General features: G+C 44.8%; 1 protein-coding gene across 3 annotated transcripts in view; it reads left to right on the forward strand.

The window, feature by feature from the left end:
* LOC5577062 overlaps positions 1–14,670 on the forward strand; it is a 338,285-nt gene extending 323,615 nt beyond the window's left edge. For all 3 annotated transcript variants that reach the window (XM_021857529.1, XM_021857530.1, XM_021857531.1), the window contains 5 exons: positions 9,322–10,212; positions 10,273–10,479; positions 10,540–12,063; positions 12,128–12,643; positions 12,705–14,670. In XM_021857529.1, coding sequence (XP_021713221.1) covers positions 9,322–10,212; positions 10,273–10,479; positions 10,540–12,063; positions 12,128–12,643; positions 12,705–13,741 — 4,175 coding nt within the window. In that variant the 3' untranslated portion in view covers positions 13,742–14,670. The remainder of the gene's footprint in view (positions 1–9,321; positions 10,213–10,272; positions 10,480–10,539; positions 12,064–12,127; positions 12,644–12,704) is intronic.
* The last annotated feature ends 2,900 nt before the right edge of the window (positions 14,671–17,570 follow it).

The following is a 17,570-nucleotide window of genomic DNA, read 5'->3' on the forward strand; positions in this document are numbered from 1 at the left end:
GAATGAAAATCAATCCATGCACATAATGCAAGTAATGTCACGAGAGCACCTTTTAATATGATTGAATATAAATCATTGAAAAACGCATCGTTTTACTTTTTCCAATGAAAATGAATATTTAGTGCATAGAAAACTGTGGCCCTTTTTCCATGTTTGTCAGGAAAGATCGAAGGTACACAACAAAAGAAAACTAGCGATTTTCCCCAAGCCTGCCTTGATTGTTGTTGGCAAGCTGGAGTTATCTTGCAGTTCAAAATAACGTTGTCTTACATTTCGTGTGTAGTATCGGTGCCTCCCTCCCAGGTAGACACCATTGACTTTTGCGATCACGAATCCTTCTTTGGTGCTAGAAACCACTTCTTGAATGGGGAACCTACCCATCACCTGTATCGCCGCTATTCCCGTACTGCCCGCAACCCAGTTGGCATTGTCGAGCTGTACTCGATACGGCTCAGCTATAATCGCAACGTCCGTCAAGCTTGATGTTTGAAGTCCATGCACTTCCGGTTGGAGGATGGCTTCCGGTTCGTTGGTGCTCCGACGACCCGAAGCCAAGCACTGATCTTTACGCTTGATGTCACTGCTCTACTCTCCACTTCCGCCTTCTACTCTCCAGTTTAGTGCCGACATTATCTGTGTTACTGTCCTGTTCACCGCATTCCACTTATCCGCGTCGTTGCACATCCGTTGGATGCCATTGTTCACGTTTACATCGTCACCAAGAATAGCTTTCATCTCCTCTCGCTCCAGACCGAACCGGGGGCATGCAAAAAATATATGTTCCGCAGTTTCCTCCATGTTGATGCATTCGGGACAGGATGACGAACTTGTGTGACCGCACCTGTGCAGATATTGTCTGAAACAACAATGATCAGACAAAAACTGCGTCAGGTCAAAATATACTTCACCATGTGGTCTTCTTATCAATATCGATAGACTTGGGATAAGACGATGTGTTTATCTGCCAGTCATAGCTTGATCCCACTGGTGTTGCCATTTTCTGATGGTGTCAGCACGTACTCTTTCTCGGACTCCTCTTGTGTGGCGGTCCGTGTAGCACTCGCAATCTTTCTCAAGAAGAAGGCTGATAGGTATCATCCCTGCTATCACACAGACTGCCTCCGATGAAATGGTGCGGTACGAACTTAAAACCCGCATAGCCATCAACCTATACGTACTGCTCAGACGAGATCGATTCCTTCCGGTCTTCAGTGCAGTCATCTATGCTGGACCTGCATATCTGATGGTCGATGTTGTGACGCTCGCTAGCAGCCGCTTCTTACTGCTTTTAATCGCAGAGTTGTTTGCCATGATTCGGGATAACGCCGCTATCGCCTTCGCCGTTTTTTCACAGACATAGTCGATATGTTCGAACTTCTCGCTTCGAATCGATGATGCAATCACCAACCGTGACTCTTGCCTGCTCCACTACCTTACGATTGCTGATCATAACCACTTCAGCTTTGTGGTGGGCTATTGCCAGCTTCTTGTCCCGCATCCAATCTTCTACAGTATCGATCGTCTCGGTGGCAAGTACCTCCACCTCCTCTCTTGATTCATCGACTACGAATAGCACCACGTCGTCGTCACCAACTTTTGTCGCTTCCAGGAGTCTGGATAGCTGTCATCGTCAATGCAGTTCTGCAGTGTGATCCTGAACATATCGGGGTTCTCGAGGATCGCTGTTTTCAGAGCCAGATTTGGGATTCCGTCTGGTCCTGGGGCCTTCTTTGTGTCCAAAGCTTTCGCCACACCGATCAACTCCTCATTTGTTACTCGAGATTCTTCGTAATCTTCATCCTTCACTCCGTAAGGAGTGGGCGGCCAGGTTGTGACTTCGTGCTGCCGGAACAGTCCGTCAATAATGACCTCCATTCTCTCCGGGCCTTTCTCCGGTGGTATGGTTGGTTCTTTTAACCTCGCCATGGCTACTCTGTACGCGTCGCCCCACGGATTCGCATTTGCTTTGACGCAGAGTTCTTGAAGACAAGCTTTTTTGCTAGGCCTGATTTCACTTTTAAGTGCGGATCTTGCCGCTCTGTAGACTAGCCTACGTTCCTCTCTTTCAGCGTTGTTGCAAGCCTGCTGCATCCTCCTTCTGGCTCGTAGGCAGCTTCCACGTAGATCGGCAATGGTCGATTTCCACCAGTAGGCTGGACGGCGGCCGTTAGCTGGTTTCCCAACTCTCGGCATGGTTGCATCGCACGCACGAGTTAGTGCTGCCGTTAACTCGTCTGCACTGAGGTTCAAAGTTATGTGTTCAAGTCTAAGCGCTTCGCTTCCTTCTTGAAGTCCGCCGTTTTCCACCTTCGTACGTCTGTCTGGCTTTCACAATATACTGGCTGGAACCTGCCCCCGATGCGGTACCGGTTAATCTGATAGTCGCTCCCGGTATACTCTTCGCACACTCTCCAGTTCATGTGTCTTGCTAGCCCCGGGCTGCAGAAAGTGAGGTCGATGATGGACTCTCTGCCTTCCCGACGAAATATGCTGATGGTACCTTCGTTGGCTAGATGATCATCTAGCTTTGCTAATGCTTCTAACAGACTGCATCCTCTTGCGTTAGTGAGGCGGCTTCCCCACTCGATCGCCCAAGCATTGAAGTCGCCGGCTATGGCGAATGGTCGACGATCGGTAAGCTTCTTCGAGAACCAAGGGTAAGCTCTTCCGTTAATCTGTCTAGCATACGGTTGAATTCTTCTAACGGCCATCGCGGAGGTGCGTAGCAACTACAGATGTACACACCATCAACTTTGGCGATTACGAAGCCTTCTTCTGCGCATTCCACCACTTCCTCGAAGGGGTATCTTCCAACTGTCCAAATTGCCGCTGTTTCACTTGTTTCTGCTACCAATTTCCATCTCTAGGTGGGATTCGGTATGGCTCAGAGATGATAGCTATACGTCACACTTGATTTCCGCTAGGGACTGCCCCAGCAAATGCTCAGCAAACTCACAGTGGTTCAAGTTTAGTTGCGCTATCTCCACTGTGACATGTTTGTAGACGCTTGTTTAAGGCCCAAGTAAAAATGGTGCAAAAATCAAAACTGAAAAAGCAGTTTTCTCTTTTTAAATAGATAAATCGAAGAAAATAAAAACACACAGCTCTTTTATTTGCCAAATAAAAAGGCTGTGTGTTTTTATTTTCATCAATTTGTTGTTTTAAAAGGAGAAAACTGCTTTTTCAGTTTTGACTTTTGTGCCATTTTTTTTGCACCTTAAAGGCCGGACATCTTGGGGCTTCTGTGACGTGTTTGTTGTTCCCGTTGTTGGCACAGATCAGACATTTCGGTGTTTTCTGACAGTCTTGCGCCTTATGGCCTTCTTCTCCACACCTTCTACACAGTTTGCTTCTGTCTGGTCAATTGCAGAACCGTGCAATATAACCAAACCCAAGATACTTATAGCACGCTACCCAGCCGATAACGTTCAGACACACTAATCGGACAAACCAACCAGCCTACTTTGATCTTGCCGGTTTTGAGGGTCTTTCTCGCTGCGTCAACAGGCTACTTGCATTCCACTGGGGCCTTTTTTTCATGCGAATTGTCATTGGAACGTTACCCAATGCGCACTGCTGCTGCATGGCCAACCTCAGATCTTCCTCCGTTGAAACGATACGTCGAGTTGGTTCGAGTGCACAAAGTAAAAGAGACCCTCTTCGGGTAGTTTATTCATAATTTCTTTTATGACACCAGTGTTGCTAGTTTTATGCTTCGTATAACAATCAACGCTGAATACACGATTAAGTGTAAATATTGAAAATGCTAATGAAATATACATTAGGTACGTCTGACTTTTTGAACGTCTTCTCCTAGCTCTTTAAGATCTAGATTCGACCGCATAGCACGCAAAACCGCCATGTACGTATCGTCACTTGCTTTAAGAATGAGCGCTTCGCCCTTGTTCCGCCCTTTAATGGACACACGATTTTTTTACTCGTCTTCTTTTCTTCCTTTCCGACCACTTGCCACGGAGTTTGGCTGTTTTCCTCAGTAGCTTCCTCGCTTGTTGGATATACCCCAGTACCGGGGGTGTCCTTGTGCTTTTTGGACTATCTGGTCTAACATCTTCTGGTGACGCTCTTGCTTTCTTCGGCGTGAAGAAGGGCGTTGGTCGGAGCATGTACAAGCATCGGAGTCGGACCACTTATGCAGGGCCCGAGTTAAGGAGGAGCTGTGTGATCCTCGAAAGGTAGAACCTCGACGAGCTTCGTGATCCGTTAGGAGGTAGAACCTGATCTTCGTGGTGGACAAGTAGCTTCGTACTCTTTGGAAGGTAGAACCTGGAAGAGCTTTGTGGATCTGGTCGAGGTGTTTGGCGGCGTTTTTTTTTTTCTTTTCTCTTCCTTCGCTGCGTTCTTCCCTTTGTTCTTCTGGCACCTGACGGTTTGCCATTGTTCATCGTTTCCTGCTACTTTCAGCAGGGAGTTACCCTGCTCGTTTTTCTGTTTTTCGAGTCCGCTTTTTCTACTGGCGAGTCTCTAGTACGTTTCTTCGAAAACTTGTTGGCATTTGCCTTAGGGGTTTTTGGCGCGTCAGCAACCGTTTATTCCTTAGAATTTTGTAGTGCCTTTTCGACTGCCACGAGTGTTGAGTATAATGGGAAAACGATAAAATTGCCGCTGTACGTGGTGAATTCCGGGAAGCATCCATTGCTCGGCCTTGACGGCTGAGCAAGATGTCGGTGGACTGGAGCTGCGTGTTTCAGGGACCGATTGATGTTAGTGCGATTGCTGCTACTGCTTCCTCGTGCCAACGTCGCTTGTGGGCGTTGTTTGAAATATTCCCAAAGGTGTTCGATGCCTCAATTGGAAGGATTTCTAACGTTCAAGCTAACCTTCCACTGAAGAAGGACGCACGACCAGTGTTCCTGAAGGCACACCAGGCATACCATACAACATGCTCAAGACAGCTGAGGATGAGCTTGAGAAACTGGTTGCAGAAGGCGTACTAACGAAAGTTAACTCCAGTAGCTGGGCAACGTCGGTTGTTCCTTTCAAGAAGTCGCAGAATCGCGTGAGGATTTGCGGAGACTACAAGCAAACCGTGGATCCGAATCTTATAGTGGACAAACATCCCCTGTCTACGGTGGACGAACTGTTCGCTTCGCTAGCTGGAGGAAAAAAGTACAGCAAGATTGATCTCGTCCAAGCGTACCTGCAACTCGAAGTGGCACCGGAACATCAGGAAATACTCACGCTGTCTACACATCGTGGTCTATATTGTCCGAACAGGCTCATTTATGGTGTTGCGTCGGCTCCGGCCATCTGGCAGTGCCAAATGGAAGCGATACACAAGGAATAGAAGGCGTTAGTGTTTTCATGGACGATATTAAGATAACAGGTGAGAACGATGAAGTTTATTTGCGTCGGCTGGAGGAAGTACTTTGGAGACTGAACGAGTGCGGAATACGAGTCAACAAGGACAAGTGCGAGTTCTTCGTAGACAACATTGAGTGTTGCGGATCACAAGATCCGGAAGAAGGTGCAAGCTATCCAGGATATGGCCAGACCGAAAAACGTAGACGAATTTTGGTCGTTCGTCGGGTTTGTTAATTATTACGGACGGTTTTTCCAGAACCTGGGCACGGTGCTGTATCCTCTGAACAACTTGCTCAAGAATGACGTACCATTCAGATGGACCAAGCAATTCGAGGTTTACTTCAGGAAAGTTAAGGAACGGATGCAATCCGACAACTGTCTTGTCCATTAATCACCGGAGTTGCCACTACTGCTAGCTACGGACACTTCGCCCTACGGAGTAGGGGCGGTACTAAGCCACGTGTATCCCGAAGGGACTGAATGTCCTATTCAGTACGTGTCCCAAACCCTCAGTCGTGTGCAGCAAAAATACATACATACAGGGGAGCATAAGGGGTTGTCGGTCATGTCTGCATTAAGGGTGCAGCATTATGCTACCTTTTTGCTGAGTTTCCACTATCAAATCCGGTTCCATAGGTCATCCAATCACTCAAATGCATAACATCAGTCCAGATTTCCGTTGGAGAAAACCGATCCCGAGAACGAGATAGAAGGATTCGATGTTGTGGAGTTGAGTCAAATCGACACACTACCAATGCATTGACTGCTGCTGAGCTAGGCCAAGTTACTGCGGAGGATCAAACGGAGCAGAAGCTTTTCCAATGAATCATACACGGACAACTGGTGGATGCGGGGGATCGCTTTGGAGTAGTACAGCACGAGTTCTCCCTGCAAAAAGGATGCTTGCTTCGGGGAATTCGAGTGTACGTGCCTGCTGCTCTCCGGAAACGTGTTCTTGAGGAATTACGTTCTGCTCACTTTGGGACAACTCGTACAAAGTCGTTGGCAAGGGGATATTACTGGTGACCTGGATTGGACCGGGATATAGAGGAGATGGTATCAAACTGCGCCGACTGTCAGTAGTACACAAGATGGGTGCACTGTATCACCCGGCAACGAACGGCCAAGCTGAGAGGTACGTTCACAGGTACGTTACTAACTTACTGCAAAATGATTCATCCGTCAACCGGTAAATCACCATCAATGCTCGTGTTCGGTCGACAGATTCGATCGAGTTCCTGGATGGAGACCGAGTATGTGTGAGAGATTTCCTGTCCAAAGATAAGTGGAAATTTGGACCGATCGCCGAGAAACTTGGAAAACTGCGATATGCTGTACGTCTCAACGATGGACGAATCTGGGAGCGTCACATCGACCACCTAGTCGGCGTGGGCGCTAATCTACAGGACGTTTCGGTGGATACTCTACAGGAAGAGGAGTTCGTTGAACGATACAAGCCAATCATGACTGCTTCTTCTGCGGTGGACTCAGCAGCTGATGCGGTAGTGCCTGCTGCTACGCTTCCACAAGCAGAAACTACCAATTCGACACCGGTGATTTCCTGCCCTAATGCTGCTACGGCGCCGGTGCTTTCTCCTACTCCAGAGCGCTTTGCGTCTAGCGAGGCTGGTCGATCGGAGAGACATCCCCTAAGATTGAATTTATGATTTTGTTGAAGTGTTAACTGTATTTTCTTTTGACAAAGGAGAGCTTGATTTTAATTTACATTACACAAACCTTGCTACTTTTTTATACAAACCTACATTCTTATATCTTGATTACATCTTTTAAATACAATGTTTTTGTTTCCCCTTCTGCACAATCTGTCAGAACAAAACGGTATTTGCTCGCCATCATGAGCGCACGAGGCGCTGAAGAAATCTGTATAGATTTAGTAATAATAAAGTGATTAAGCAAGTTTAACTATTGTGAGAACTTTTACTCGGTCATCACAATAACCGCGACATGAACTCTGTTAACCCTCTAATACCCAACCCCGCCTTTAGACGGGGTACACTTTGGAATTTTGTGTATTTTTTCGTAGCTCGCAAATCAAAATGATTTTATTTTTGGCTTATACCTTGACTCATAACACGCATATAAGAAAAGTTTTTAATGACTTTTGAAATTTTTTTGTATTTTTAGAAATTGTTTGAAAAATTGCATTCTTATATAACCTACAAATGCCTGGGCTTCATTTAACGTGTAATATAAAAAATCGTACCTTTTATATTTTTCTACGATTAGCCTATCACAAACGAAGAGCCTGGTGGTATTAAAATCATTTCAAACCTGTTTTTCCGTTAGTTACACGGAAAATAAAATACGCTCCGAAAAAAAATTGAAAATTTAATATTTTTAAAAATACCGTAACAATCTAAATTTTTATTATTGCCAAAAATCAACAACTAGAAAAGGCTTCAAGAAAAAATGAAAAAAGCTAGGGATGTTCAAAAATAAGAATTATAAAAATCAAAAACCAAAATTTAAAAATTTGCGAATAAAAATAAATAAATGCCCAAAACGTGTTTAGAACGATTTTAGATAACGAAAAATAATTCTTAAATCGAAAATAAAAATGTGGGTATTAGAGGGTTAACTATGCAATGTAACTCCCCCCTTTTTCTCCTCTCCATCATATAACCAACTAAAACAATCTCTGGGGATTGAAGAATGCTGTGGTGCATTTCCTCTTCCTTCAGAACCTCTTATTCGTAAAAGATATCTTCTTCTTAAAATATGCCTTAGAACTTTTTCTTCGATAGTTCTTGTTTTTGCTGCCTTTTCTTTTGCATCCTCTTCAGCTGTGATGCTGCAGCTCAACGTCTAAACATGTGTCTACAGTTGGCTTTGCATCCTACCCTATAAAATTGTCGTAATCTTTCTTGTTTGCGGCTCTCTCTCTTCCTTGTATTGAATTACAAGACAAATGTATTGAAAGTTACATTTTACAAGAAGCATGGCCAGCCTTATGAATGATCTAATTTTGATTATTTGTTGAATTCAATGGTGGCTTCAAAGTATGTTTTGCCTTGGTGGATTTTAAAAACGATCTTTTGGGGACATACTGGTGAGACCTTCAGCGTATTTCTAATGAAATCTATGCCGGATTCTCGATAGAAATCTTTGACGAATCCTTTGTGAGAAGTCCTTGGCTTATTGGGATCTCCCAAACTTGTTTCAATATCCCTCTAATATTAGAAATTTTGTTCAGAAATAATGTTAAAATTGCAATATTTCCTAGCTTTCAAAGTTTCAATCATTACCTCAATAATCATTAAAAGTATTCTTTATAATAACACAACGCAACAAAAATGACATTTTTGCGTGTCTCAAGGATCAAATTAAGTGTCTCTAGTAGATTTGGGGTTGCTGAATCTGATTCCGTTCACATAAATTTCCCAGCACGTCACAATTTTTAGCTACAGGTCGCCAAAGTTGTATAAAACATTGGTTTTATTGATGTTTATTGATGTTTTGAAGCATATTTTATCAAACTTTTTTGTGATCTTATCCACCAAGCATGCAAAAGAGGACTTAAACTTTCGTTTTAGATATATTTTGGTTGAAATTTTACGATCAAATTTAGATTAAACCGATCTTTTTCAACATGCTTGCAGTCTCCATACAAAAGTCGTCGTTTCTCTTATATGGCAAAATACAATACTTTTCTAAACCATCAAAATATAACTTTTCCGCACCAAAAATATTATAAACTTTGATGATAAGTATTGTTATACACATAAAGTTTGAATTCTGTGACAAATTATGCAAATAAATGCAAGCTGGCAAACTTGCATGCAAGTTGGCTGAAATAGTCAATTTTTGTATTTTCAACAAACAATATCTCAAAAACTAGACGTGCTATGATATTTCTGCAAACGGCAATGGATTCAGCAACCCTTAATTGAGTAAATAGAGGTATTTTGATGCTGGAGACAAAAACGTGTTCCGCAGTGTAATCGTTGTGTAACACCATTTCCTTCCCACATTTCACAGGTCGTAAAGCGCGCTCTCTATCGGACCTTTGCCCAGCAGGACAACCCCTCGCCATCAGCGGCACCGCACGACCATTCCTCTGCGGTAATGACCCTGGCAAACCTTCCTGCCCTCCGCTGTATCGCTGCCTTGTCCAGTCCGGCAACGATTACGGAGTATGCTGTCCAGCATCGCTTCAGTTCGAGAAACCCGGCACCTGTCCAAAACCGGAAGAGATCATGTCTACCGACAACACCGGATTCCTCTGCGGAACTCCCTGTGGACACGACCTCGAGTGTCCCCAGATGCAGAAATGTTGCACTTCGAACGGCTGTGGACGTAACTGCCAACAGCCGCACAATGTTACCACGTGTCACCAGGCTCGGATGCTCTCGGAGTTGCTGTCGGTCAATGAACGTGAAGGTCGCGGATACGTGCCGCAATGTGACGGGCCTGGAGGAAGCTTCTCGATGCGACAATGCTCCCGCAATGGTCTGGTCTGTTGGTGCGTCGACCCCAAGAGCGGTAACAAGATCAAGGGAACGATGGGTGCAGCCCAGATGGTCAACTGCGAAGGTGTCGAGAACATGATCGGACGCAGCGGTGGACGAAGCGTCGACGGCACTTCACAGCACCTCTGCGATCACAACATCTGCGCCGCAGTTTGCGAGTACGGTTTCAAAAACGATCACAACGGCTGCCCAACTTGCGAGTGTTCCGAACCCTGCGAAGGCTTCATCTGCCCATCCGGCTCTCACTGCGAAGTTGCTAAGGATCCGAAATGCGCCTCCTACTCGGGACTGTGCTCTTCGGAGCCCGTCTGCAAGCCCGACTTGGTGTATTCCAACCCATGCGAGATGGGAACTCCCCTAGCGGATAACACAACCGGTGAACTGCTGTACTGTCATCTGAGTAAGTTCTCATTTCGACATCCCATTTGAGTTGAGTGTAACTTTTATTCTTTCCCTACAGATCGCCCCAAAAGTCGCGAATACCAGAGCCGCACGTTCTTTGACGATGCCGAAGAGGACGACATGCTCGGCCGCAAACGGTCCCTTTCAAACACCATAAACTGCCCGGAAACGCACGAGTGCATGAAGCTGCACGGCGAGTCCGGAAGCGTTTGCTGCCCAATGGAAAACGAAACCGTTCCAACGCCCGAAGGACGTCAACAGTCTAGTAAGTATTCAACGATTTCAGAACTTTTGAGGGGACTAACCTAACTTTTGTGATTTTAAGTGTGCGAATACTTGCGTGACTTTTCGGATCGCATGGAGGGAACGGTTGAAGGTATGGAGCTGGCTCTGCCACCACCGAGCTGCTCTATGGACGGGGCCTATGAAGCGATGCAGTGTACCAGGAAAAGGATTCGGGTGAACCGGGCGGAGCAACGACGCTACCTGGAGCAGAACAATATCCGACAGATGCGAAAACTGCTGGAGGACGCCAAACGTGTCAAGAGGGATGCCGTCCCAACGCAGAACCTTAAACTGATCAAGGTGGACGATATGTACGACAATGCGAAACCACAGTCTTCGGAAGAGCCCGTACCGGAAGCAATCATGTCTTACCTGCGACAGAGGATGCTGGTTTCTGAGGAAGACTTGGGAGTACAGGGTCGATCAGCGAAGATCATTGACTTCAACCGATTGGATTCGAAGAATTCGAATGCTAATGTGGACAAACCGGAAGTGAAGCCTTCCAGCTTGCTGAAGAAGCCACTTCCGGTGGAAGATGATTTGGTAGAGATCGACGTCGAAGAGTGCTGGTGCGTGGACAACTTCGGTACAGAGATTCCAAAGACGCGTGGAATGAATTCTACTAAGAAATCATGCGAAGATCTGCGAGAGTCCTTGGGTTGTTTGGACCTAACCTGCCGAATGGGATGCGACTATGGTTTCATCCTGGACTCCGATACACAGTGTCCTTCTTGCGAATGCCGTGACCCATGCGACAACGTCTCCTGCCCGGAAGGGCAAGAGTGTAGATCGGTTGAGGTATCCTGCGAGGGCGAATACTGTCCACCGGTGCCAGCATGCTTTCCTAAGAAACCAGGCCAGTGTCCATTCCTAGTACCTCCCGGTAGCGAAAATTCCGAATCGGACTCATGCGAATACGAATGCCGCACGGATGCCCACTGTGAAGGATCCAAGCGATGCTGCTCAAATGGCTGCGGAACACAGTGCGTCGAACCTCAGCTGAAAACAGCCTGTCAACATCTGCAAACCATCCAGCTGCACCAAGCTAGCGAACTTGGAGTTCCACCGAAGCAGAAGTACATAGCCCAGTGCGACGTCGACGGAAGTTATCGAACAGTACAATGTGGTCCTGGAAACGTCTGCTGGTGCGTAGATGAATACGGCAACGAAAAGAGCGGCACTCGAACAACGAACGCCGAACCCAACTGCGATCTATATCCGAAAAGCGAATGCCCCATGAGGAAGTGCTCGGCCTGCGAGTACGGTTACAAAATCGACGCCAACGGCTGTAAGACCTGCGAGTGTCGCAATCCCTGCGACGAAATCTCCTGCCCTCGAGGCGAAGAATGCCAACTGATCCAGGTGGAGTGCATCTCGGTGCCGTGTCCCAAGATGCCTATCTGCGTGCCGATCCGTGATTCCGTCTGTCCGGAAGGACTCCCGCTGAAATCCGGAGGACGCGAGATCGTCTGCGGACCGCAAGTCGACGCCGATACGTGCCCGTCCACGCACGTCTGTCAGCTCAATATGATCAGCAACCGGGGGTCCTGTTGTGCCAAAACAAGTAAGTTCCTGGAGAACTGTGGTCGGGAATCAGAAATTAAAGGTTTTTTTTTTGTATTTCACAGGAGACGTTTGCTTTGAATCGATCGAGTCGAGCTGCCTGGCGTCGGAGATGCACCTCTCGGACAGCAACGACCTGGACAGTTTAACCAAGTGGCGTTTCAGTCCACGCCTGAACAAGTGCGTTCCGGTCAACTTGCCCAAGTCGAGCAACTGCCAATCGAAGAACCTGTTCCACAGCGAGCAGGCTTGCAACGGAGTTTGTCCGGTTCTATCCCAGTGCGAACGGCTGCGGTTGAAGAATGCGATGGCGGCGAAGCGTGCCGGACAACCGAGCACTTGGTTCCAACCACGCTGTGATCCAGAAACTGGCTTCTGGAGTCCTGTGCAGTGCCTTGGATCAACGGCTCCCAGCAACGGAACGACTACACAGGAAACTCCCAGCCTTGGAGTTTGCTGGTGTGCGGATAAGAAGGGAGCCCCGGTGAAGGGTTCGTTGACCAAGGGCTCGGAACCCAAGTGCAGCAGCCGACAGGCCAGGAGGCGATTATCTACCAGCGGCGAAGAGTCCAGCGATCCAGGTAAGGACTTCTCGTTGAATTAAAAGCTTGATCTTTCTAACGCGTTATTTTCCTTGTCTAGTGATGGAAGAACTGATCCGGCAGATCACCTTTTTGGTCGACGAGAACAACTACATCGATGAAGACTTGGAGCCAACGGTGCCATCGGCGAGTGCGCCCAACACCTTAGCTAACTTCGCACCGGAGCCTCGTTACATCGGATCCATTTCCGCAGTTACAGAGAAAATAATCGAAATGGCCCGTACCGACGATGGAAGCAATTTCATCGAAGATCCAGTGAAGAAGCTAACCGCTTCAACAACACGCTGCCAGGCCCTGAAGCAGGCAGCTTCCTTCCCCGTAGCGTGCGACGAGAACGGAGTTTTCGAACCAACCCAGTGTAACGGAGATACCTGCTGGTGCGTGGATGCTGCCGGTAATCAACTGCCTTTGTCCAGCACCTTCAAGCGAGGCTTCCGCAGTTGTCTGTTCACTCCAATCGATGCTGTAGAGGTTGAACTCCACCTCAGCAACCCTCATCAGCGAATTCTACTGAACCTGTACGAAGTGCTCCGAAATGATCTGCATTCCCTGATCGGCAGCATCTTCGACAATTACCGAGTTCATGAGAACAGCGATGGTAGCGTGATGCTCCGGTTCGACCTCATCGAAGACAACAAGGTGGACGATGCGTTTGCCATCGAAGAAATGGTCCGGGATCACGTCTTCGTCATGTACCACGGTGCATTGATCGCGGACGTTACCCAGTCCCGTTTCTCCCACAAAATCTCCGCCAACCTTCCGGTACCTCAACAATCGTCCGGAATACCGGAGAACACCTTCCAGACGATTGTGTTCGTTCTGGCGACGGCTTCAGCCTTCCTCGTGAGCATCCTAGTCGTGTTCGTGATGCTCAAGCGGGGCAAGAACAAGATGAAGCACTACAGCAATGGCAACCGCATGATGAGCATCGGTGCCGACAAGTACCTGGACTACAGTTCGCCAATCTTTGTGCTCAGTGCCAACGATACCAAATCGCTTCCGGACCATCACCGTCGGCCGGCAACGACGCAGGTCAAGGCACCTCCGGTCAACGATCACGGCCCCGAAGGGCACTAAGTCGACCCCCAATCTAGTAGAGAAAATCTATTTTCTTAAAACAAAAACACGTGGGCCAAACTCTTCCCCCCTTATGTTATCCGTTTTGTGTACATATGAAAGCCGTACTTTTAACTAACCCCCCCTTTTCGAATGGAAATAAAATTGTAATACACCTCTGTATTCCTCAAACAAAGCCAGAAACTTTTCCCTCTTCCTATTACTGTTGACTGTTTTAGCGTTTAATCGCATCCTAAGCCTGCACAGATAGACATAACCTCTATGATCGTAGATTTTTGAGTGCACACTTTTTGATCAATCGTTAGACTTTTTGGGGTTTTTTTGATCTATCCTATCAAACTTTCAAAAAACTATGTAGCCAATATCCGGGTGTAGGGTTTTCCTTTAGTCTGTCCATTCTCTCTACCGCAAGCATCATTCCCCATTTTTTGTGTTGTATTCATTCAAGAAACAATTCGCTAATTTTTCATACCGAACTTCCTGAAGATTCTTTCATTTTCTTGGAAAGTCAAATTGTACATAGCAGTTGGAAAAATCGAAGACAGCCCTACCAGAGAGATTAGAAGTCGATTAATTCAGTTTAGGTAACCGCGGCAGGAGATAAGGTTCGTTGTTCGTATGCCGCAAGTCTCTCGATCTGTCGTCGTCTGGAGGTTCGATCGATGCTTATATTTATTTATTTTGTCGCTTTGTTTAAGAAAGAAGAAGAAGGTTTAAGATGTGAATTTGTTGACGATGATTTCCGAAATCTTTTGCATACGGAAATGCACCGTTTGGAAAGGATTGATTACCTATTGACAGATGTTTGAAACGAAAAATGACCATGTAAATAAAATTTATTAAAAAATGTGAAATTCAAATACATCACTGTGAGAACAAGTTTATGCTCCGTTTCAATAAAATTGAAGGAAGTGCTAGTTAATAAACAACTGACGCGTTTTTATTCATTACATCCGAAAACTCTCCCGTACCTAAGTCCTTCTCGATAAAGAATATCAAAACCCTGTCAACAAGGTCATATTATGGGTCAGATTCAATAAGTACAAGTTAAAAAATCTGCGGTAACTATTTTAGCTGACTACGCCCAATCTTGAAACTCTCTGGGGAAATCATTAGATGAATTCATAAAGTTTTTCCTCACGAAATCTGAGAAGAAATTCTGAAAAATTTGTAGTTGTACTGATTTCTCTAGTATTCGAGAAATATCGATACTATCGAAATTCATCCATTTTGCCTTATGAAAGATGGAACGATTATTGCAATGCGAACGGTTTTTAGCACCAGCCCATACCAAGGCGTCGATTGACTGTTTAACGATAAACTTGCGACGATCGACGCGCCACTATATTTCATTCAACGGAGGTTATTAGAACTACCTTGGAGGTGATGTTTTGGAGGTTATTTGGCAATTTGGAGGTTAAAATCACCTCCAAACACTAGCGATTTTGCGGTGGGATGTTGACGTTTGATCACGAATAGGCGAGAGGTGTACTCGTGGGCCTATCGATCGCAAGGTTCTTGGGTCGATTCCGGGTTGCAGCGATAACAATTCTTGTTTCCTCAAACCCCCAACGTCTGACTTTTCATTAAAAATGAACTTTAAAAAATCATAACTTGGCCAATTATTAATCGATATTGTATCTTTTAGTCTCAAACAAACCGCATAGAGCGGTTCCACGCGAAATCGTCCATAAAATGCTGAAATCTGACATGTACCTTTCCGATTTGGATGAAACTGCGCAGATGTATTAAGTATATGAGACGAATATTATCTCATATAATTGGGGATCGTTTAGAATCGAGAGTAACTTCTGATAAGGGCGTATGTATTTTTGGCACCACCATTTAAAAAAATTGTACCTCGGAAACCGTTTGTTATAGAGAAATAGTGTCTGAGGAGGGATGGTAGACAATCAAATAGGCTTTGTAAAAAAAATATACACTGAAAAAAAAAACTTTTATTTTCATGAAAAAATCGAAATTAAACCTTAAAACACAAATTGCAAAAAATAGATATCTTCGATTTTTTTCAAATTTTTTCTGTAAAATTTCAATGTAAAACCAGATGTTTGAAGCACAGTTTCAACATGGTGCAATCTAAAATATTTTTTTTTTTTTCTAAGAGCAACTTTTGGTGCATTTCTGAAAATTCAATTTCTGGCCGTAGAAAAGACGTTTTGATGCTGTAATATGATTCTTCATCCAAAAACAATTCAAAATGCTAATAACAATGATCTTCCTAAAACTAGCCGTTTTCTAGATATTTAGGATTCAATTATATTAATATCATAAAACTTAAAGAAAATACGCCCGTTTCTTACATTATTCCAGATGCTCCATCAACAATGTTATGTTAATCTCTTCCCACATTAATATCCCATCTACTTTTTCTTTGACATTTAGACGGTTGGATGAACTGTTCGAAAGATACAGGATGATTGTTGGAATATTGTTGAGAATTAATATAAGTATTACCACAGACAAACAGACGTAACGAGCGAAACAGAGAATGTGCCTCGAGCGAGCCGAGCGCTTGATCAACTATTGTTTTCATTGCCCCCGTATTTGTCTTGGTTTGTTTGACGGATCATTTTGGAGGGATTGGTGGCTGCTAATAATATTGTTACATATTGTTATTGTTACTTCTCAACAATTCGTTTATTTGTGTAAGTGTCAAAGATAAAGTTGATGGGATATTATTGCGCATTTCATTCACCACTGGACTCCGCAGTTAGTTTTTATAAGTGAGGAAAGGAAAATAAAACTACGATTCTGCATCCAATCTTGTTGATGTCTTCAGTGCACTCATTCATTATAAATCGTAGAATAAGTGCGCTGAAGACACCAACAAGATTTGATGCAGGATCGCACTTTTATTTACATTCTCGCACTTATGAAAACTGACTGCGCAGTCCAGTGGTGAATGAAATGCGCAATAATATCCCATCAACTTTATCTTTGACACTTACACAAATAAACGAATTGTTGAGAAGTAACAAGAAAAAATTTGAAAAAAATCGAAGATACCTATTTTTTGCAATTTGTGTTTTAAGGTTTAATTTCGATTTTTTCATGAAAATTAAAGTATTTTTTTCAGTGTATATTTTTTTACAAAGCCTATTTGATTGTGTACCATCCCTCCTCAGACTCTTTTTCTCTATAACAAACGGTTTCCGAGGTACATTTTTTTTAAATAGTGATGCTAAAAATACATACGCCCTTATCAGAAGTTACTCTTGATTTTAAATGGTCCTCCACCAGTGGAAAAAAACTTATTCTATTATATCGAAACTATGTGCAAAATTCCATTTGAATCCAAGGTAGTCGAGTTTCATCGTTTACCGATTTGGCGTGGAACCGCTCATACTCCTAAAGATTCAAATGGGGTATATTCTTTCCGGAAGTGATAGTTCACTTAGATTTTTCAAGATTAGCGGTAAGAAAATTATTCAATGTGTACTTTCTATAAGTGAAAAGCTGCCAGAAGGTCGACTGACATTGGTCCTCATTGATTCTGGCCACTTTGGATACCGGGTCACCTGTCACCGGTTCCTGAATGTACCCAAATAGAACATTTTCTGAAACTTAAAGAATACTACCGTGCGACGGCTCAAAGTTCACGATTTTTTATCCGGAACATCATAGATAATGCCAAAGACCAATATGAGGTTCTGGCCACATCCGGATACCCCAGATTCGGTTCCGGCAGGGCCTCAGTGGGACACTTTTGTAATCCTACTCACTCATATCGTGTGACGGCTCAAAATTCATGATTTTTTTAATTGGAACATCATAGATATACAGTTATGTCCCGATTTGTCAGCCCCTT

This window comes from Aedes aegypti, chromosome 1 (assembly GCF_002204515.2).
Source record: "Aedes aegypti strain LVP_AGWG chromosome 1, AaegL5.0 Primary Assembly, whole genome shotgun sequence".
Classification (NCBI taxonomy): Eukaryota; Metazoa; Arthropoda; class Insecta; order Diptera; family Culicidae; genus Aedes; species Aedes aegypti.